The following is a 23,840-nucleotide window of genomic DNA, read 5'->3' on the forward strand; positions in this document are numbered from 1 at the left end:
GCGTCGAACAACGTCAATATTGGAACGTCTTCTCGTAATTAAACATTGGACGATGGTACGAATTCTATTCAGCGAATATGCAGGAAAAATGGAGGGACGAGAAGAAGGTGGAAGAGAACCGTTCTATCGCCTAACGAACTCCTATCGATTTAACATTCGTTCGAACGTCGATCGTAACTTACTGACTGTCCAGCTACCTAATAAATTATCCAATTTTTTCGTTATTATATGAAGTCACGCGAACAGAGTCGCACCGTTGCTATTTTTTCGTATAATAATATTGGTAGAAGTTATGGTTCTTCAAATTCGTTGAAACGTATCGCGACAGAGAATAACGTAAAAAGCCGATTAATTACGAAATTAAAAGAACGTTACATTTTAACAGCAAATTACGCGTCTAAATTTACTTGGCTTGCCTCCCTATGATTTTCAACCCGCCATATTTCAAAATCATTGATATCCGTAAGGTGTGCCCTGTTCTACGCCATCGTATCAATACTTTCTCCAGCGATAAGAAATAGACAGACAATAAGAACAAAGAATACAGAGTTCTCGGCTTCGAGGAACGCATAAATTGTTCGATTTAAAGGTCGTTTCGCCGGGGAAACTTAGATAAATCAGACTGGTTGAATCGGAAGCACCGATGATGAAATATTAGAGAAATCCAGACACGAATTCTAATTATTCGAATTACGAGCTACCTCCTAACGAAGTCCGCCCACAGGGCCAACGTGAAATTATCTTCGTCCAAGTGCAAACAAGCTGTATCGTCCGATAGAACCGAACGACTTTTGCTCCTATTTGCTGGATCTGGAGAAAGAGACGAACAAACATCGTTGAACCGTTGCCAACGGAAGAACGTGGCTCTAACGCGATAAACAATGCGGCCAAAGAAGCCTTAAATCTCCTCCGTTTTGTTATTGCGACACGATCTTCGCGGTCAGAAGCGGTGCTCGCAAATCTACATCCCACGTGCACATGGCTGCGTCGTTGTAAACGCGATAGTGGTTTTTTACACGAACGTGGTTGCGGTGCCGACGATGTGCAACACGCGTGCAAGCACGATTTTCGCAGATTCGCCAAAGAATAGAGGGAAATGGGTAGGAAAAGGAGGAAAGGGGGGACAGAGGGTAGGCGAAGGGATGCAAAAAGAAACGGCGTTAGAATTTTTATATTAACGCCGTGATTTTTGCCACGCTGACGCGCAAAACGCTATGACGTGCTTTAAAATATTGCTCGACCTCTGTTATCAACCAGTCACGTAAAAAGGGAAAAAAAAGGAAAAAAAATATATATATAACGGAGAAAGAAACGACGTGGAAAAAACGAGAGCTAGTGACTCTTATTGTAGCAACATCGAGGCCACACATTGCCACGGGATGAAGCTGAAAAAATTGCCCGACCGACACGTAAATCAACGCTGCTGCTGCTTTTCGACCATTGTTTCGCCGCGGACGCTTTTGTCAAATTTCAGTTTTTTATCGCGCGAATAACTTCGCGAGAATGTTGGAAATATTTCGAAATTATTCATACTATAGGCGACGGCTGGTATAATAAATAATGGGCAGGGCAAAATATTCTATAAGGGTCGTATATTCCGCGCGAGATTAAGCCAGAGATTTTTAGATCCACTGTCTTCACATGATAGCGAGTAAACACACAGAATTAAGTTACGCTCCGCTGATCTTGTTACTCGATCCTCCGACAGTTTTCTTCGTGGGTATCGCTCTCGCTCCGTTCTTTCTCAATAATTTCATTAGAAAACACGCTGCGCTTGCACACGTCGCAACCGCTAAATCACCTTCCTGGACGACAACGGGAGCAAAAGCAGCATCCGGAACAAGCATCCTTCTTCATAAACTACTCGACATATCCCTTGACAAGCGTCGTTAGACTGTAGTAACAGAGCAACGAAAGCATAACACAGAGCTTATCCTAATAAGGTAGATATTTAGACAAATATCCGATCAAGTGGAAGAGAAATTTGTGAAAGAAGACCGTGTAAAATCGTACGAAAATTATTCGAAAATACGATATCCACGTTTCGATTTTTCATTACCAGAATTTTTCCAACCAAATTGAATGACCAAGCGATAGAAAGGGAAATCATCTGAGAATAATTTGAGAATAAGTCGTTCACGTCTCCATGTTTCATATCCAGAATTCCTGGTCGATTCGTGCGAAAAGGAATTACCTGAAATTGTTTGAAAATTTGTGAAGTAAAGTTGTGAAGTAAACCGACTAAATTTAGACTCTTCATATCCAGAATTCTTCGTGGATTCGCGTGAAAGGAAATTATTTGAAATTGCTCGAAAATTGTTGCGAAGTAAACCGATTAAATTACAACTCGCTATTTCTAGAATTTTCCACCAAATCGGCTGACTCCTATAATGCAACAGTGGCAGAAATGAGAACGATAAGAGCGTGTTCTCATTGGGACAGCGCGATGTTCTCAAATAATACGTTTCTCTGTACGATTGTTGCACAGTGATAATGCGGCGCGCCGTGGGCAATTCGCCGTGGACGGATAGCGTCCAGTTTTCCCAAAGGTAAAAGGACTTCCTGCTCTTGAATGTCACGGAAAAGCTTTCTGATTCGTCGCAAAGCTGAATGGATTCGCGTGACTAAAGAAAAACAAACATTACCTAACTGGTGTTTATCTTGCTTCGGCAAAGAGACGACGCATTTATCCGTTTTCTAAACTAACTTTTTTTATCGATCAACCGTCACGGTAAAATTTCAATGTGGAATTTGACTGAAAAAATATTTTCTCCAGAGGAGAATTGGAAATCTATGAGACGCGCCTCCGAGATACGTGTATAGACTCTTGCCCTTAGGGTGAAAAAGGTAAACGTCATTATTTGAACGAAATATCTCATAAAAGGTAGCAATTGTGGAAACGAAATGGCTCGGGCGAAACTTTACAACGCAATTACGAGGCTCGGCTGTGCCATGCGAATATGAACACGCAGTTCGTGACTACCGCTCTGCCGTGTCCTCGAGCATGGTTGTTCGCAATTTTAGACACTCGGGACGTGCCTCACCGCGCTAATTCTGTGGCCGTAAAAGAAGTTGCACCGTACTTTTTAGCACGTTATCCCTCGTAACGGTATAACTTTAACGGCAGATTAGGCGAACAAAGTGAAGGAGAACGGAATCACGAAACGGCTGTTTAAGACGACGTATGAAATTAGAAGAGGCTACTCGAAAGGAATAAAACGTGAGCTGGCAGAACTCTAATCCTCCGAGCGAAAGCTTCGAGTTACGGTCGACCTACCATCCAGCATTGAAAATTCTAACGCAACTGGTACATCGAAGCAGATGGGAAGAAGCTAGAATTTTATGAAATTCAAAGAAATTCACGTACTATGATCAACTATCGATCGACCTAGAATATATTAATCAGCTGCGCTCTTTGATTTTTCACGATCCAATCGCACGCGTCCGATCCAATTTTATGCACAGAGATCATCCCAAACACTTTTCTTTGTTGAAACGACACTGAGATTTAGACAACGAAAAAATTGAATCTTATAAACTAAGCAAACATTCGACAATCTACTGTATGTAAAAACGAAATATTTAACGTTACTAAATTTTCCCATAACGTGAACGGAAACAATGTTTTTTCTTGGTGTTTCACAAATTCAGCCGATAATTGATGAAAGTCACGCGCGTAGCAAGCCATTCGTCACGTGTCAACGCGTTATCGACAGGATCATGTAGGAAAGAAAGAGAGACAAAACGAGGATCAGGAAAGTTTAGGGTGACTACGAAACAGCGACCGAAACGATAAAGGGAGGGGGAGAAAAAAGTAGCGGGAAAACTAAGGAGAGCCGCGAAAATACACTGGGGAAAACATGAACAAAAAGGAGAAGTGAGGGCTAAAGCTAGTGGCGAAGGTACTTTCAGTCGGTCGACTGACAGTGGAAAAATTCATATAGATTTATCCTGGCTAGGGACTACATTGGGGCCGAGCATTTGTCAATTAGAAAAGCTAGAAAGGGTAACAAAATACGAGACGTGCAGAGAATTTTTTTTTTCCTCGGCCAAGGGAAATCGATAGAGAGAAGCTGGTTAAAACAGACTGTGGGCGAACAATGGTTCGTCGATACTGATAAATAGACATAGTTTTGTTACGTTAAATAGACTGGCTCAAGCGGGTGGTACGGCCACTGTTTCGATTCCTCGGCGTTTCAATGGCTTTCCACTGCCGGCGTTTCGCACGCTGCGAGGAATATTTAACAATCGATAATGGATGTGTGTTATCACGACGACGAAAACGGCCACTGTCTCACTGTATTTGATTCGCCCTCGTTTTGCTGAATTTGCCTGATAATTATATCTTGGCATCGTACGAGGATGGTACGCATAATGAGAAAGAAACGCAGTATCAACGGCAATTTATCGACGAGTTCGGTTGAGGGAACATGTTTGGTACAAACTGAAGCAAACAACCGGAAACACGAATCGACGTTTTTTTTCTCTCTTTTTTTTTTTTTTTTTTTTTTGAGTCCGACAGGAAATACGTTACACAGGAATAACACCCGCCAGTCGGATTTGTAAACGTATCGTGATACGATTAAATATAACCGTGACACCGATAAAAGGATACAATGAATTTAATACCGCGATAACCTTTTTATGTTCGATAATACATCTATCATTGCAATGTCGCGCGATAAACGCCGTCATAGACGTTCCATAAATTTTTCACTGGACCAAATGAAATTCCGACCGCGTTATGAGCAATTTTCATTTAACGATCGTGTTCATTTGCGAACACGGTAATAGTGGATACGAATTTGTTTCACCGAAACGATCAAACTGACTTATGTTTCTTTCCTTCGGTACTCCATTCTTCTTACAAGTAACGATTATCCGTTATTTCTAAGGCTATCAGGAATAAAAGTTCGTGATATATTCTTAGAGTAAGAGTTTCACGAAGCGAAACAAGTAGAATCGAACGTTTCATTATACTTGAGTAGCGAATGAAAGAAAGATTGTTTGCAATCGTTGTATATCTCTGCGATAGGATAAGTAAAAGGAGATTTGCATGGGATGGAATTCCGTCTATGAGAGTATTTAAGGTATTTTTAACTCTTCAAAGACGGAAATTGTAAAATAGAAAAGCAATCATAAAATTGAAAAGAAACGTTTCTTACTATGAAGATAATTGCTGTTCGCGTTTATACAGCGTGCCAAGACCACAATGAATTTAATTAGACAAACTCTCGAAGCATCCTTTTTCTCGTTCGTGATCTCATTCATCGTAACAAGAGTGCCACCACTAGGTAAGAAAATTCCCAGTTATCGACCTCGTACAATCTCCGACCGAGTTTTGCCGACTTAAAACAGCCACCTGGTAAATTCCCGTGTAGAAAGCTGTCTTGCCGACTAGAGAAAAGCACAGGTCGATAAGAAAAGCAGCATACTGCCGGAGCTATTCTGAGAGCTCTGCCTGAGAATACGCAGCGCTGGAGAATCGAGAACGTGCCTAACGTGGCTAACTTTAGCATGGATTTTCGTGCCGATGCTAGACGCTAATAGGAGCATAGAATCGCGATCAGCAACCCGTTCTCGCTAATGTCACTATTTCTGGACGACAACTTTTTCTGTTCTAGTCAAAACTTCGTAACAACTATCCTAACGGTAAATTTCGTTCCACTGACAAACAACGTTATTCAACGAGGATGGAATCGTGGAGATTTTTTAACGTAAATTGTAAGACTATGCCAAGAGATTTTCGAAATAGACGTCGGATGTTTATGCAAACTCGTGTTATAAATGCACAAAGTTCGAAAAGTTGCTCTTTCTCTGTTGCTTTGGAAAAAGAATTATCAACGTCTTCGACGAATGTTTGATTCTCTCCTTAGTTACGCTAGACTGATTAGGTTTAATGATGACAAACGAAAGAGGATGAGTAAAGTTAAGTTATAATAAGAAAAGGAAATGAAAGTTATGACAGCGTTGCAATATCGTTCTGCTACTTGAATCAATTGGGTAGCGGTATTAAAATGGTTTTTCCAGTTGATCGTACAAACGGATGGAAAACGAGAGTCCGTTAGGAAGGCAATTCAGTAAAATTTTCCTGGCGCAACTGTATCCGATCATCTGGATTAGCCTTTAATATTGGCCTCGGTGCTTGGCCTGCAGCCAGATTGAATATAATTGATATCGATTCACGGCTGACGTCGTGCATGCCGTTGCATCGTTTTAACTTTAATCGCAATGAACGGGTTAACTTATAATTTCTAATCAGCGTTAAACTAGTTTCGTCGCTCTTCGTCTTCTATACTTTAGAAACGAATACGACTGTTTCCAAATCGGCTGGCAACTCTGAAATCTGTCATATACATATTATACAATTCTTCGATGGTAAACGTCCAAATATTTTCACGAGCCATTAAATATGAAAGGAAAACGGCGTCATCGACAATCACGATGATATAGAAAGTACGATTCAACGAAATAGATTTCGCGAGAATGTTCCAATAATTGTACAACGTAGAAAATATTAATTCAATTATTTTCGATATGAATTCGTCATCTAAATTTATCGAATCGTGTTAACGCGTTAATAAATAAGTCATAGATCACGAGGCGACGAATATGCGTTTCCACACACATACATACACGGACGCTCGCGCGCAGATATATCGAATTCCTTCTAAATCGGGAACGATATAATTAAAGACGCGGAAAAATAACAATAACCAGACTGATGGTCCACTTTCACCGTTACCTATTGATTTTCGATGCGGGGTCGTGACAGGAAATTGAATAGGAATTTCCATCGATCTACAGCGAAACGACAAAATGCATATTAATGCTGGCGTTAAACAGAAGGCTTTATTAAATGGCGCTCGTTACGCCCGTCTCGTCAATCCGCAGCTACAAAACGGACAATTGGAAATTAGAAATCAAATCCGGTATTGTCGCGGGTAATCTAGAGTGAACGACATTCAACAAGGGAATTCTGGTATACCGTTGACAACGGCTACTATCGGCCAATTTAATAACAACTGATGAACCAAAGTGAAACCATTCCTTTCCAACGTATAGGAAACGTTCCGTTGCCATCGAAACTTTACTGGATCGTTAAAATTTCACGTTTCGTTTAATATCAAAATTTTCACGTTGATGTTTCCGACACGAGGATAAAAAGATAGATACTTTGAAAAATTACGAATTCAGAGTTTACGTTAAATTTACACCGATGGATTAACACGTACGATCGAAACTTTGCTACGTATATTAAGATTCCTCGCTTTATTTCAAATCGAGATATTCGATGCGAAGATGAAAAGAAATATCTCCTCTAAAACAACGATTCGAAAGACGCGTTAGATTTACGTCAAGACAATATAACAGCGACGATATCGCCGAAACGCTATACTACATTCTTCAAATCCCACACTAACTCGAAACACCGAGCTTTTAAGAATAAAGATGAAAAGGCAGATATTTTCTAAACCAACGATTCCAAAAGACACGTTATATTTACATCAAGGTCTCTTTTGTCTCTTCTCGCTCGATCGTTCACGCAACCAAGTATTCTCCCTCTACTCTCTGTCTCACGATCGAAACCAAATTTTCGTCTCTCTCTCTCGAGTGGCCAGTCTCGTTCAGAAGAGAAAAGCTTCTGTAGCACGCGCGAGTCCATCGACGAAACACGCACGCGTGCGTGAATTCTCAAAGTCCCGGTGTGTTTCTTGCGTGGATCTCTCGTCGAAAACATACCGCCGGAAATCGAAGGTCTCCGTCTAAGTATAGCACCCGCTTCGCTAGCGTAAGTCTGGCCACTGACGTCGAAAAGTGTCAGTATACCCTGGACCAACCGATTCCAGCAACGCGCTGATCCCTGTGTGTCTCAGTATCTCGTGAAAACCGACAGTGCAACTATATAAGTTTCGTTTTACCAAGTTCTCGTCTTTTCAAGGATCACGCGATTCTTCTACACAGCAACGAAAACACTGGAAGCGTTCATGAATGGATCGATAAGAACGTCATTGGCAGTGTGTCGCGTGTGAATACAGCATTTTGTGCACGTTTTTAAACTTCCTTCGTTCCAAGGAGAAAAGTCTCCGGCAAAGTTTCTTCCACGAGTAACGAAGTTTCGTCGATAACAGTTGCCCGTTTTTTTCTTCTTCTTCTTCTTTCTTACCACCGTTCTCTTTCTTATCCCTTTATTTTCCCTGCTTTTTTCTTCCTCCTTGTTTCTCGCTCGAAGGAAAGAAACGGACTCGGATTTGTTTTATGCCGACGCTTTGAAGTTCCGTAGAAAGAGGGAGAGAGTTGAACGTAGAATTCTCTGGGTACGTATGCAAACTCCACGAATATGAAATAAACCGAATTCTCTGCCCTGCTGGTAGGTGTTCTCTGTCTTTGCTTGTTACAAAGAAACGCTTCCGATGCGATACGACTCGCTTCGCTAGAACGACGATAATTTTCAGAAAATTTGACGCGCGGTTTTGTTGAATGCAGATCGGAATCCAGGACGACTAACGAGACAGAGCAAATTCAATGTTCCTCAGCGCAAATACTTTTCTAACGTAGGATAGCGCGCTCTCGATGTCTTCCTTACAATCGTTTCGCATCGTCATTGTTATCGCTTCGTCGCACTGCTCGCTAATTCGTAGTTTACAACGCTGGTACATTTAATTAGGCATTCCTCCGCTTCGATCAACGAATATTCTCTAGAATTTCGAAGGAATCTCGTACAGTCTCGCTTGACAAATATATATATATATATATATATATATAGTAGAGTCGAAGGAATCGTGAAAATAAATGAATAGAAATATCGCGTTTCACGCGCTGCATGCGCCGCGCCAAACAAACCAGATATTTAAATATCAAGTAAACGAGAATTTGGAGCGTGTGGGCTGTTCAAAATACGCCCACAATATTCGGTGGAAATATCAAGCAGACAAAGGAAAAAGCTGAATCAGCGACACGATTCGACCGCACTTGGCGCGAAAATATAATAATAACGCGCCACGTGCATCTGTGCCCGTCTTTTGACGCGTCATCAACGGTTAATCGAAAGAACTTGCTGGACTTTGCGCTTCTTACATTCTAAAAAAGAATTTTCCTGACCTTCCAAGTATACGCTACACCTCGTACAATTCTCCTTGTTGGCGAGAACTTTTCATCCTCCAACATGCATACGTAAATCCATTCACTCTTTGTCTCGTTCTCGGAACGTTTCTATTTTCCACCGAATTTTCCCGTGAGCAAGAGCAGCTCGGTCCTTGCGCTTTGTTGCCTGCTGAACAAACACGATCGCCAAAAATACCATACACTTTGGATCTCAAGCAACCGAAGAAACAAATTTACGGAAACAACGAGGTCGAACGGAACTCGGTCGAAGAGAACTCGGTCGGACGACAGGTCTGACTATGCAGAGGACAGATCTACTGAAATAATCTCTTATTCGTGTCGGTGAGCGCAAGAAGATAATCGTGCAAAGGAGACGAACATCGTGACAAGGCTGGTGTCAAAATAAACGCAGATCCACGGAAGCTGGTTAAGTCAGCAGCTAGCTTCCGGCTAGGTGTCAGGATTAACATTCTGCTTGCCGCTGGCCCCCGCCATCCAGAAAGTTGCTAATACAATAGCATCTAGCCGCCTGTTGCACCCTAGAATTCGCTTTAAGATCAACAAGTGGTTCGTCTAAGAGTAACAATGCTTTCTAATGTGGCCGCTTGTTTCCAGTGCGGTGACTTCTGCGAGAAGCTGATTGGTCGTTGGCGCGGCCTTCGACATCGCCTCTACGTATTCCGAATGTTGCGAAAGCCAAAATGAATTTGGCTCCGATCGTCGGCTGCGTGCGTGTCTGAGAGAACTACTTTGAAATAATCCCTGATACTTCGCTGTGGCTGTACGCGCGTGTAGCCGGATTTTAAATTTAACCCACCCGCGTTTCATCGATGTCGTTCGGGAGTCGATTGGAAGACGAGCCAGAATCTACCGAGGAAATTATCGTCAGCTTTCACAGCCACGATTGCTTCGAAATAAAATTGCATATAATAACGATTCGCGTTATCATCGTTAATTACTTTTCGTCACTTTTACGACGAGAGTGTCGATAAAATACAGCTTGGATTAGTTTTGTCGCAAGATTCAATAACTACGGCTACTTGAAAAGTAAAAAGATACAAACTATAGGTAAGTAGACCGTAGGTATTTATGTACATTCATATTTACATGAGGACAGATGGAAACATGGAAACTAGGTAGGAGAGTTTATTTTGTCAAATATTATAAAGAAACTACTTCATTTTGAATATTCTTTACATTTCTTAATATTGCGTATATTCTGTATATATTGCGTATCTCGATACCACGTAAATACGTGAAAATCCACAGTCTAGAAACGAATAAAGATTATTTTATATATTTACAAATGGATACACGCTCGTAGTTAAAACTCGATTCTTTAAAACTCGGTTATCGGGAGATAACCATAGAAGAAATCATATACGAAAAACGGCGATAGATGACAACTGTTTGATCTCGACCTTTGAGCGATTCTAAACGAGGATAACGGAGAACGATATTAGAACGTCGCGTCGATAGACGAATGTCACGAATGAGAATAGACGGATATTAATAAGCTGATGATATTGAAAAATCTGTAGGCCAGGCGTTATTTTACTTGGCTCGAGACACGATTGCATCTGATCAACGTTGAAAGCGAATGAAAACGTGGTGGCAATCTAAAGTTTCATACGTTGTACCAATCAAAGTGGAGTACTTTCGATGATTTGGTGGCTACTTTCGAAACTGTGCCGCAATCACCGCCATAAATCGAGCGGTGAATTTTGAACCGCACCGATGAACGAGAATACGAAACGGTCGCTGCCAAGCCACTCGGCTAATTACAAGACCGAGTCGTCGTTCAGGCCAATTTGCAGCGCACGAAGTTCACAGGGACACCCTCTCGGTTTACCCATCTCTCGGGCAACAACTTCTCGTCGATGATACACCGGGTCTCGAAATAGAAGAGCAATGACTCCTCGAAAAGAACTTGACATTGTCTTGTTGGCCACCGGTGCGTCGGTGTGTCACGCAGAATTAAGGAAAGCGCGTTCGTTAAAAGAGATTAAAAGAAATAGGATTAAGGAAAGAGAGATAGAGAAAGGGAATTAGGATTTTCCTCGTAATCCAACTATTCGTTGAATCGCGAAAGGAAAATATTCCTTGGAGAATATAACGTTTCTTAGCAAACAGACAGGATAAATAACGACTTGGCACAATAGAAATCTCGAATTGCAACAGACTACGAATTACACGTTCGAACTATTTATTAGTTGTGACGACGATTACTTTGTATTTCAGGGAGTGGCGTAAGGTTTGCGAATGTTTTACCGGAAATTGGTTAAACCTGTGACGCGAGCCGACTAAAAACATTTTCTTTTAATATAACGAGATCTCCCTTGTTTCACCGAGTTACAAACACTACGTCTTTTGTATATATTTAACAAGTTGGCTACCGGAGTGACGCTTTAAGATTAATTTCAACTTGATTCTACTAATCTGATCAAAAAAGTATTTCCTACAAAAGTCGGTCTCCACGTAGCTGAGAATAAATTGCAAAACTGCAAAATATCTAGGAAACTTTTTATTCGATAAAAGATCAAGGTAACCTTGATACTTTAGATTATACGTAATTCTTTTTATTGAAGCTGGCATTGAAAGGAATTCAATGTTTCTCGAATAACTTGTTAAATTGTTGTTTAGATAATCATCTATTATTAAAAGGCAAAATTAAAGAAACAAAATATAATCTTCAATGAACGTTTTGATAAAATTCCCTGCGACAGCCAATCGGATTTGAATAAAAAGCAGACGAAATAACAAGTGTTTTCTCGTATTTCGCAGGCATGGAGCAGTTCGAGCAACTGCTAACGTGCGCGATATGTCTGGACCGGTACAGGAACCCGAAGCTTTTGCCATGCCAGCACAGCTTCTGCATGGAACCGTGCATGGATGGCCTCGTTGACTACGTGCGTCGACAAGTGAAATGTCCAGAATGTCGAGCGGAACATCGTATACCCTACCAGGTGAGCAATCAATTCTCCAAAGATTTAACAAACAAAGTTAAAACTACGCGCGGATGTTAAGACTATTAACTTTCGAAACTTTCCTGCTCCTTAAAAAGTTATTACTTCTCTAACCACGTTCTCGTGACCGACGTTGTCGACAGTCCGCGGCTTCTATAGTTTTCGCGCAAGTTCGCGAGAACAAAAGCAATTATAAGAGGTTACATCTTGGTTTCCTGCTCGTCCTAAACTCGAGAAAGCGAGAGAAAAACGGATATCGATTTCGCGAATTAGGATTCGTTTGCTTCGTTCTCTGAAACGGGCGGTTTGACGTCAGCAGTGAATCAAAAAAGAAACGCAGAAGTAAGCTGGTCGGGACAAAGCAAGACTTTCGCGAAACACAGATGTACACGCGCGAAATTAAATATACCAGCGTACGAGGTTTTTGCTTTAACAATGTATAATGTGTGGCCTCATCTTTATTCAACGAAGCCACCGCGACGGCGTATCCCTCGCGAAATTGGATAAAGTTTCGCGTTTCATCTAACGCGTCTCGCCAACCATTTGTCTCAGTTTCTTCCCGCCCTAAAGGTGGTAACCGACCGTTCGGCGTCAAACGTAACACAATTGTCCTTAATTAAAAGCGCCGATGCGAGCGAACACGAACGACAAACGGGAATAAATGGGAACAGAAGAGAAAAAGAAAGAGAAAAAAAGAAGGGCAAAACGAAGGAATCCGGTCTAGAAACAGTTCTCGTATGAAATTCAATTTCAGGTAAAAGCCGTACTCCGAGATCAAAGTTATCCTTCTGTTTGGAATTTCTTTCGTTTCATTTCGAAGCAGAATCATGGTTATTCCATTAAGGGAGACCGCAGCGCGGTTTTAACTTGTCTCGTGTTGTCGCCAGGGTGTACAGGCCTTCCCGACCAACGTGACCCTGCAAAGATTCTTGGAATTGCACATCGAGATCACTGGGGAGCTACCAGACCCGACCAGCGGTCAAACAATGGAACGTTGCGGCGTTTGTTCGGAGAAGAGCTACTGCTCCCTCTGCGTCCACTGTGAGAAAAAGTGCTGCCCTGAATGCAAGGACGCTCACATGGACATCCTCAGGCGTGAAATCACGCGCATCAATTCCCAGGTAAGCCATAAGGGCCACGTGCTCACGTGGAAATCCTTTTAAGAATACGTCGCGCTACCACGGACCTTTCGCCGTAAAAAGAATCGCGTTACTTGCCTGTATACTCCGTGGAAATCTATTTTTGGCCAAGATATTAACCTTACGGAGGACTGACGAGCAGACTGCCTCTACTTGGGTGCAAAAAAGAAAAAGATCTCGTCGTAGAAACATCGACTCGCTAAAGCGAGAAAAACGATTTCACGCTCGGACACCATCCATCCCTTTATCTTCGCCCTTCGATTTCTACTAATTTGCTGATTCCGCTTCCCTGGCGATTAAAAACTCCCGGACATCAATGGAGATCGGAATGCAATAATCTGTTTGATGTTGATGAAGATTCAAAATAGATCGTACATAGTAGATTCGCGATCGATTTCTGCTTCTCTTTCCTTCGCCTTTAGCCATTTTTCCTTATCTTTGTCCTTCTATCTATTCTTGCCTCCTTTTATCCTTTCCCTCGTTCTCTTCTTCCTCCTTTCTTAATATTTTATCTCTCCCACTCACCTCGTCCTTCCTTACGTTCCCCACATTCCCCTGTTTCTGTCATTTCTTCCCTTCCTGCCCTATTTTCTTTTCTCCCTCTTTTCACATTCGATTCACATTCACAGCGGAAATTCGGAAATTCAGGATCACCCCAGCCGATCAAACATCCAATCGGCATACGCGATTCGATTTTACCTAGTCGTTGGAAAAACGTGCCGAGTCATACGTTTTTCACCGCGTGACTTTCAGACGCTTTTATATCGGTTAACGACGCGGACTGATTTCACCGGCGATTCCCATTTCCACCTGTTTCCTCTCCCATCTCAGCGAATTCGCAAAATTCCGTACGATAAATTGTTGGAAAAAGAATTGTTGGAAGAAGAGGAAGAGGCAACGAATGGAATTTGTAAGTTACAACAGCTAAGTGAAATCATCATAATTATACGTATGAAATGGACGCGTTAACAACGTACCTGAGTGGGTGGTAACACGTTTTCCACGAATTCGCCGGCAACATTGCCCGGGGGATAATAAATGCAAACGAAGTAAAATTTGCCGCTGTCATCGTTGGCCAATCCGAGGCCTATCGATTCCGTATTCTTCCAAATTAGTTGAGTAAAGCGACGAACAGTTTCCAAATCTTTTACATCGCACACACCATATTTGAAATAGTTACCCTCTGCGTACCTAAGGACCAATTAAAAATCCACACGATTACTCGCTATTTCTTTCAAATGTGAATTCAATTGCCATAACGAATGTACGTTAATAGAAATTTAAGAAAATTAAACCTCGCGAAATTTTCGGCTCAAATGTAAAATTTCTATTTAACGTGCATAAACGTTCGTTAAATTATATTTTGAAAAATGATACGAAATTTTAATGGAACTTTAGTTTAAGTTGTATTTCACATTTAAATTTAATCTATTAACTGGGTTGTCCCTTAAAAAACTCTAGAATCACGGAATTAGAAGTTATACATATTTATGATCTCTGGGAAATATGTATTTCTGCTAAATATCTTATTCAGATTGTTTTCGAATTTCGCTAATATAATCATGAGCCTCGTTTTAAAATCTTTTCTACAATACACGCAAAATATCCGCAAAAAGTTTCTAGAAACGTTCGAACATCTTCGCGATACACCGTAAACTGATTGAATTATATAAGTTAAAATAGCAACTTTAAAATACCAACCACATTTCCAGCGGATCTTTCGGTTTGATCTCATAAGGGAAGTCCCTCCAGAAACTTCGGTATATGTTTTCGCCATAATCAGGATCCGATCTATACTCGAGAACGCCTTTTTTCGCTATTGTGTCCGCCCATTCCTGCGCCCGCTCGTTCAACTTGAAAAACATTTTCATTTCTTAACGTAAAATCTCGCTGCAATGCCTTAAATTCTATTCTTGCCGTCTTAAATTTCAACGTCATGGAAATTGACTAAGGATCGCGATGTTATCGCGTTAATAAAAATGTACAGCAGCAGTTCTTTGAGAAACGGCCGCGTTCAATATTTCATAGAACCTTGTAAACGAGCGCGCCGCGTGAAGAATATTTCCGGATGAAATAAGAGCAGATCCTTGTATACCTTATCATCGATTTCTAATGGTGAGGAACCGTGATTGGCGCGATATTCATTATGCAGCGTCAGGAAATCTGCCACGAAATTCAACGGGAAATTCCTGAAACAGAAAAAAAGAACTAGGTTACTCCCTGTCCACGAGACACGACGTAACAAGCGTTTCAATCCGTTGCTTACTCCATTTTTAATTTAAACGCTTTCAATAGTCGGGGACATGTTGATTGATGTTTGCAAGCGGATATTTGAAAATATGGCAGGTGTGCTTGAAGGCATATCTTGTAGGTTTCGATACAAAGGATTTTTAGAAAGAATTACACGGCTACATGTTTCAAATCGACGATGACTTAGGTTATACGAGTCATGATGGATGAACAATCGCGAAGCAAATTCTCGCGCTCGTGCCACGTTCGTTCGTAAATATCGGGTCGCTTGTCCCGAATTTTAAATACAAACAACAATGTTCGAAACAAGAATAAACTGATTTCAGTATTTGCAAGATTACGTTTACGAGGTTATTTAAGGTCTCGGACCAGATAACGATTTTTAAAGATTTTGATAATAATTTTTGATGTTCCAGTAACCTTTCGCGTTTACTTAATTGCCCATAAATGTTTTATCAACCGGAGTGTGCGTTCATGACACGACAAATTACATTATTGTTCGCGTAACAATAGTCGTTTCGACGAGGAACACCGAAATCCTTCCCGCCTTCTCGAACAACCCAGTGAAATTGCGGTTTCGGCGTGATTATGTCGAGTGAGGTGGTTTTGAAATTTTAGATAGATCCGGAAATATTGAAATGGAGTTGCGTACCAAGCAACTCGATTCGATCGGGATGAATACCGCGAATTCAGGTCAACATAACCGCGTACGTACAAATACGTGCTATGTATGTGCAATGCAAAAATAACCGGCCGGTATATTTACCCGCTCCTAATGTATTCAAAACAAACGCACTCTCCTCTTCAGCGGTGCGAATTCAGCGTCTAAGGGAAACGTGAGACAGAACGCACCCCATGTGACGATCAGTGGAAAATCACGACAGTGGGAAATAGAGATGATTTCCATTGGACATCTTCGACATAGAGTTAGCTTCTCAAAAATCACCATATATATAATATATATGTATCATAATATAATATTTCAAATATTCCAAATATACGAATATCTCGATATTTCGTGATAGAGAGACACAAGTTTCAAAATATTCCAAAATCGAGTCAAAAGGAATAATTTTTAAAAGAAGCTAAACGTATGTGTATAATATCTCCAGCGTTTAATAACGCAAATATCATAAATATTTAAATCTATAATGCCAGAAATATTTTACCTGTTCGTTACGAGCGTCGATCGTACTCGATACACGCATCCGCACGACCGAGCGACAACTAAAATCAACAATACGCTACGCAATCGCTGTGACTCGAGGCTGTCAATACGCTACGCGGCAGTTGAACTTCGTATCGAGAAGGTTACCATTCCAAATATTTCAAACACTTTAATTACCCAAATCTACAGCGTGTCGAATATACAATATTCCAACTAATATAAAGTTCCAATTAATATACATAGTACTCCAAATATCTTAAATGGTCGGATCTATAATATTGGAAATAATATAATATTATTAAATAATATAATATAAGTACAAATACTTGCATCTTAAACACAGCTCCATCGTAAGCAGGGCTTTTCGAATATCCGAAAATCTCTCGAGAAGGAAATAATTTCTGGAAATTGAGAGCGCAAGATTTTGTCTTTTTCCGACGATTCCATCGATTCGATAAAAATTCTGTTTACAGATACGCAGGGGGCTGCACAGGTTGCAGGACGCGCTGGCTTTGGTAGAGAAAAACACATTGGGACTACAAACAAACTGTGCCTCGGTCGCGGAAGAGGTGGACGAGATTTATCGGAGGCTGAGCAAGGCTTTGAAAGACCGTACGGAACATCTGCGTAACGAGGTCGATCGATACCTGGGCACAGAGCTCAGAGGCTTGATTCAGCTCAAAGAGAATCTGGAATTGGAAATCGCGAATATCCAGAGCAACTGCGATTTGGCGGAGGCTCACATCAATGAAAACGTGCCATGGGACGATTCCGAACTCCTCGATACAAAAGAGCTTTTCCTGCGTACGGTGGAATTCATCAGGTTCGTCTCATCGCCTTTAATCTAATTTCCTTTCTTCTCTTTTTTTTTTCTCTTTTGCCACAGACGTCTCTCGAGACCCATACAATTAGAAAATATCGTAGAATCAGCCACTAGTTTCCTTCCTGCTAATATCGATCTTCATATTTTCTTGCGGAAATTTCGATTCCTTTGGCCTCCTCCCTAAACCCAAGATATTTAATCTCCCGTATTTCCTTAACGAACCACCCTTGAACCAAATGGAAGCCTTTATGGCTTGTATTACGAAAAGGAAATTCCTCGCAATGTCTGTTTAGTTGTAAAAGCATGCGCCGGATTTATGGAACACGTAATACGCCTCACGGAAATTCAGATTAAAATTCGTTGAATCAAAGAAGCGGAGTTTCCTTTAAGGGTACTCGCAACCAACGGTGCTGGAATGCAATATAATTAAGTACAGAGAACTAACGAAACACGAATTTGGTTCGAATCGCGTCACGGTTGCGTTTTAATTGTATTTCATCGGTGTACAAGTGACACGAGGGAAGTGACATTAAAGGGAATCGAACGACGGGAGTATTTTGGATTTTACAGGACCAGGAACTTTGGAATTCGTTTCCTATCGTTTATAAGCGTCGTTAGAATCTAGAAACGACCCGGATCCCATGAAAATTCATTGTGGACTCTGCGGAGAATAACGATCCCCTTGAAATATAAAGTACCTTAAATTTGATCCACGAAAAGGCAATTTGCTAGACGTGTATTTCGTTTTTCGTGCTTTATCGAGCGTCAAGTTTATCGTCAAACCAGGCCACGATCCCTTAAATTACGACTACTACGTTTCTCGTTTTCTTCCATCGCGAAAAGTTCGCGCTGTATCATTTCGCTCAACGTTCAATTAAGAAGCAACAAATTTTACGCCGAGCCGTGCGTTTTGTAGATAACCGGTACGTTTGACGCACGATGCCTGCAGCCACGTACACGCGTTCCTCTGCCATAAATTTTCACGAAATAAAACCCATTGTTACATACGTGGTCCGTGAAACATAATTCAGACAATGAAATGATAAATCATCCTTTTTTTCTTTTTTTTTTTTTATCTGCGTTCCCGCCTCTTAATTTTTCTTCATTCAGTGTTTAATCTGCAGCGCGCGTGTTTGACATTTTCACGCGATATACGGCAATTTTTTAACTCGCCAGCTGCGAGATCGTGAATGGCCAAGTATTTATTAGTTTGCCGGTGGATGTAGCGAGTAGAGGAAGCTAACGTAGAGAATATGAAGTGAAATGCAACGTAGAAAGTAGCTGAACTCTTTGAAGACTCTATACATTAAAAATAACCTTTTAACGTTTCACTACGTAACGAAATTCGTTCCATTTGAAGATTACAGGGGGAAATATGAAAATATCACGAGCAAAAGGATACACGTATTTCAATATGACGTAGTCAAAAAGAGGAACCATTTGCATTCGATTCAAACGTATTGTCGTCTAGCAGTAGATGACGAACGTGTAAAGTTTTGTGAAAAAAGAAATAACGGCGCGCCTAATATCTAAAATATGAAATCGATATTTTCGACGTAAATATATTTCAAGAGAACTCGACAACAACATTTAGTAAAAAAGCGCGTTCGCGTACGAAGAACGAAAAATGTGATTCAGATATTTCCCGTGATCCTTGTTTTTAACGTGTTCGTTTTTACAAGGCAATTTACAAATTTACTGCAAACAATGAAATATCACGACGCGGATCACCGATAGAACGTAATGAATCATCCAACTTAATCAGCTGGTTTCTTTCGAGAGTATTATTCTCCAGGGAGAATATTCCTGCACTAGTCAGACACCGCGGTCGAAAAATAATGAAAGTTGCGTTGTAATTTTATGGAAAGTACGTGGCACGTTTGTACGCCTCCTTTTTTTCCAAATTGCTTCTCCGATATTCCATGAAACTTTTTCCACGGCGAAACATGGACATGCACCTGAAACAAGATGCACAACGGCTCCAGATAACTTTTACACTCGATCTTCCGCGGCGCATAATGTAAATGGAACCTTTCATCTTCCGAACTTGTCGAAATTCTGCTTACCCTTCCACTTCGTACGCGACACGGCAGCATACTAACCACCTTTTAGTTTCAAACAGTGTTCCCTGTTTTCGCCCGTTGCGGTTATTATTCTCACGGAGAAAAGATTACCGAATAGGAGGGACGAGAGACGCGCGTAAGAAACTCCGCGAAATATTTAAAAGCTCTCCTTGATACCGTGATAAGTATGAGCTGAACAAGGGCACAAACAAGAGATCAGCTTTTTCGTATAAAATGCAAAGGCTGGGAAAGTTCGAGACACTCTCAGAACTTTAACACTTTTCGTTAATTCTGTTAACTTCTCAGGTAACGAAATAGTTGAACAAATAAGTTTATTTATAGCGAAAAGATGGCGTAAATAATTACTTTCTAACTTAATAATTAATTTAACCGTGTTATAGTCTTCGGATTTCTCTGTTCCAATTTTATTCTTGCCTTTAATAATGTAAGAAAAGAAGAAGCATAGAATTGAAAGGAGAAACCGTGCGCGTCGAGGGTAGTTTTCTCGTATTTTCCCGGAATATCGGAAATTTATTGAAAACGGAAAGTCAGAAAACGGATTGCGATGGAAAATACTCGGAATAAACGCAGCAGAATTAAACTAAATTTGTATTTCATTAATTTTCTAAATTTAACCACGACGCCACGATAAACCTATTTCGAAAGGAGTCAGATTTATCGTTTTAATTAAAACGTGTCAAGGGACGTAGAAAATATTTCAAAAACGCAAAGGGGTTAAGCTAAATTTATGTTTTATCAGTTCTCCAGATTTAACCATATTATCAACTTCCTCGAAAGGGATAAGAGATTTGAAAATACAAAAGCCACTCCGTAAAACGGAGTTTTACTATGTCTCTGAGATATAAAAATCCTATTTGTCTTTCCCCAGGAACAAATATTCAACTTCCGCGAGAATTAACTAGTCGTCTAACAAAAATTTGCTTGGCAGCGGATCGGCGCTCACGCCAAGTCGAAAAGAATTCCTGAAAGTTGCCTCGTTAAACGAAACTTTTTACTAAATCCCGGGAACCTGTAGCTGACTCGTAATAATGTAACTCGGCAAGAAAGGCAAAAATTTCGTTACAGCCCGGACTAATTTACGATCCTGGTTGCAGGAACTTCGAGTACGAAGCCGGGGATTACAGTCGGCGAGTGCGTTTCGTAATGGCGCACGATCCGAACCAACTGGTCCTCCATGTAGCCGGTTACGGCGAACTGAATATCAAGCCAGAAACCGGAAGCGGAGGATTGCTGGGTAGCTCGAGCAGTCTAGCACCTCCCGGAGGATCACCGGGTCTCATGAGAAGCAAAAGCGACCATCGTCTGGCTTCGCAATACCGGCAGCAAGAGGAAGAGCGACTGGCGAGAAATCGATACGTGCCCGAATACGAGTAATTATCCCTTCTACTTTTTCCTCCAACGTTTATTTATCGTTCGTTCGTCTTTCCGTGGCAAAAAATTCGACTATCTGCTAACTAATAGGCCGGCCGTAAAACGGTTCACCTTCTTTGCATAATGGCGTTCGATTTTTCTAAATAGAGAACCATACACCGGCGAGAAAAGTGATGCTTTTTTCGCTAGCGTATCTCTTAACCTTATTCTTCTTTTTCCTGTCACGATGCTCGGGCTAGAAAAAAAAACAGAAAAGAAATAAACCGAGGGAGATAGATGGAATTTGTGCGAATATTCTTAGAGATCAAGGGGAAATGTATTGCGCAGGTTATGGTTGCTTCGCGCGTTAGAATACGAGTCGAGTCTACTGTTTATAAAGTAGTTGGCGATACGTTTTGCAACCGAAGTGGTAACGTTTATCTCGTCAAGACAGGGGAAACTTGACTTGGGAATGCGTGGCAAACGATTTTACAACGATCTTCGAGTATTTCGAAGGGAACAATGCGGCACACTGTGCAGCAAAGAAGTATCTTTGAATGGAGAAACTGTGTCTGCCAGTCCGACGAAAGGACGTATCTCTCCGAGAAAATGACGACGGCAAGAGAAAAAGAGACATTTCGTTGGTAACTAGCTGACCGGTAAAAACGTGTTTGACCGTGGACGCAGATTACTTTGGAGTATTGCCAAACGGCATCCGTGGTGGGCATACATTTTTCAGGATGTCCCACATATCTATTCTAGCAAATGTTATAAATACACGAGGCTCCACTGGCTGTATCTTTTTCCTGGCGTGGGCCGGGCAACAACTTCCTCGAAGCCGAAATAGGCATGATCGAGTTTAATTACCGGTCGTTTCGTGTAATACGCACACCGACCGGTCTAATAACATTAATAAGATGTAAATAAAAAATCCTCTTGATATATAGAAATTCGCGAAGGTGAGTAGGAGACTTTTGTGAGTACATTATTTGTGTTATACGCAGCATTTTGAAATTTTGTTAGCACCGCGACGGTATCCGACAGTTGGAATCACGTCGGTGAAGTTGGAAATAAATTTGAAAATGTATATAGAAGTTACAAGATATTTAGCGCAAGACTATAATTCGCCAACATGAGAAAAATATTTTAACAGTCCAGTTGTCCATCGTAGTGATAAGCCTCGATATTCAGCGGGACAATCTCTGTCTAATTTTTGTATAAACATACATTTGCAGTGGACATCTTGTAACTTTCACACGTATTCAAATCGGTTTCAAACTTTGCCAATATAATCACGACAGTCGTGTCTGACTACAGTCAGTGACAATTAAATATCAAAATGTTTTATATAACATGTAGTATATGTACGTAAAAGTTTTCTATGCTAAATGTGCAAATAACAATTAATTAACGGAAACGCGCAACCTACGAACGCTATAGAGTACCGTGTCCTCGATACGGCTGCAAGAAACTGCAATTAACGACGTTCTCGTTGCATGTCTATTGTCGCTAATTCGGTAGTTTTCTGACTGATAATCGAGGGTAGTTATATGAAGCTGTAGCATGCAAATTCGTCAGCCTGGTTCGTGCACCGAAATTTATTACAGCGACTAGTCGGGATTTATTTGTTTTACCAGCTAGCTCGGAGAACGACTGAATTTTACTCGCGTTCGAAGGGACTTTACGCAGTCTACAAGCATCGACGATTTAAAGTTGCAATTTCAATACAGAGACTTGAATAATAGTAGTTGAATATTTGATATTCGATGTTGTATTTTACAGTAGCGTGAGAGTAACTGGAAATTACTTTTATCGGTTGTCAACGTTCCCATCAAGGCAAAATTGTACAAACGTTTCGAGAAAACGCGTTTTCAACTGATAATAGACATATCAGTTGCTCGAAAGTTTATCTGCGTCGCTCGCGGAACAGAAATATTTCATATTAGGGTCCTCTTACACGATAATTTACCAACTAATGATACGATGAATCGAGAAAAGTTACGAGCTATTGATCATAAACTGCTCTCTTCTAATTTTAGAATTTTACATCGAACAGAATAATGAATGGTAATTTGTGAAATTGTAAAAACAATTTTATCATCGTGTACTGTATAACTTCATTTGTTTTATCACCAGGCTCGTTATTTATAACTTGCGATTTGTAACTTGTGAAACTCTATTAATAACATCAATTCGATTACGCGAGAGAGCTCCGAAACGAACGAATCTATTTAAATAAACGTTGAATAAAATTTGCTAAAGTCGAATTTCAAGTTCGATATTGTTTAATTTCCCGTCCAAAAGCCTTCATAAATAGAAATTAATATCTCGCGTTTCGAACGTGCAAGAGATTGCGCCACATGAACAAGGCGCAGCACATTTGAACGAGATCGATTATCAACATCGTACACGATCGTTCTCCTTGCTGATCTTCTCTCATTATACGAAGCCATCCCTGTGTCTGCGAAGCGATAATTAAGCAACACTTGGATAAACCCGATGAATCTATTACTGTGCACTGCCTTGAAAAGCAGATAACCCAGTTCCAGAAAATCGCGAGCAAGGAAATGCAGCGTTTTCATCCGTGCCTCGAATTCCATTCGAAGAAATTAATCGTTAAAAGTGAATATCGTTGTCCCTGCAACTAGTGAAACGAAAGATGAATTATAGCGGAAAGAGGAACAGAGTCGCGTTAAATTTTAATCTCATCTTCCTGTTTTTACGTCCATCCTTGTGCTTCTTTTTTTTTTCGCCGCTTCGATTTCGATGGGATCGTTAAAGCGTGCACTTACAAAATTGCTACTCGTTAGTTGTGCGACGTATCTGCGACACGTGTCACTCGAAATTGCTAGGACAGACGATGGCTGATCACAATGCAGAGACGCTTTATTGTCAGATGATCTTAGTTCGATTAGAATGGACGTTCCAGCGGAATTGTTAGTGACGGGCCGAATA

The 23,840-nt window shown here is 40.8% G+C and overlaps 2 protein-coding genes across 12 annotated transcripts in view; one reads left to right on the plus strand and one right to left on the minus strand.

The window, feature by feature from the left end:
- Nucleotides 1-16,674, minus strand: part of LOC138185513 (caldesmon) — a 56,162-nt gene extending 39,488 nt beyond the window's left edge. Inside the window, exons 1-4 of one of the 3 annotated variants that reach the window (XM_069124515.1) lie at nucleotides 16,630-16,674; nucleotides 15,128-15,399; nucleotides 14,912-15,063; nucleotides 14,188-14,401 (exon numbers count right to left, since the gene is read on the minus strand). In XM_069124515.1, the coding sequence (XP_068980616.1) occupies nucleotides 14,188-14,401; nucleotides 14,912-15,063; nucleotides 15,128-15,148 (387 nt within the window). In that variant the 5' untranslated portion in view covers nucleotides 15,149-15,399; nucleotides 16,630-16,674. Of the gene's footprint in view, nucleotides 1-14,187; nucleotides 14,402-14,911; nucleotides 15,064-15,127; nucleotides 15,400-15,476; nucleotides 15,567-16,629 lie in introns of those variants that run through there. The other 2 variants (XM_069124513.1, XM_069124516.1) reach the window with 2 other exon arrangements.
- tn (tripartite motif containing protein thin) overlaps nucleotides 1-23,840 on the plus strand; it is a 58,247-nt gene that overhangs the window by 15,882 nt on the left and 18,525 nt on the right. For 7 of the 9 annotated variants that reach the window (XM_069124496.1, XM_069124502.1, XM_069124503.1 and 4 more), the window contains exons 3-6: nucleotides 11,890-12,071; nucleotides 12,959-13,192; nucleotides 17,102-17,451; nucleotides 20,630-20,905. In XM_069124496.1, coding sequence (XP_068980597.1) covers nucleotides 11,892-12,071; nucleotides 12,959-13,192; nucleotides 17,102-17,451; nucleotides 20,630-20,905 — 1,040 coding nt within the window. In that variant the 5' untranslated portion in view covers nucleotides 11,890-11,891. Of the gene's footprint in view, nucleotides 1-7,706; nucleotides 8,319-9,720; nucleotides 10,174-11,889; nucleotides 12,072-12,958; nucleotides 13,193-17,101; nucleotides 17,452-20,629; nucleotides 20,906-23,840 lie in introns of those variants that run through there. The other 2 variants (XM_069124500.1, XM_069124501.1) reach the window with 2 other exon arrangements.

Source organism: Bombus flavifrons, chromosome 12 (assembly GCF_040668555.2).
Source record: "Bombus flavifrons isolate JBK064 chromosome 12, iyBomFlav1_principal, whole genome shotgun sequence".
In the NCBI taxonomy this organism is placed as follows: domain Eukaryota; kingdom Metazoa; phylum Arthropoda; class Insecta; order Hymenoptera; family Apidae; genus Bombus; species Bombus flavifrons.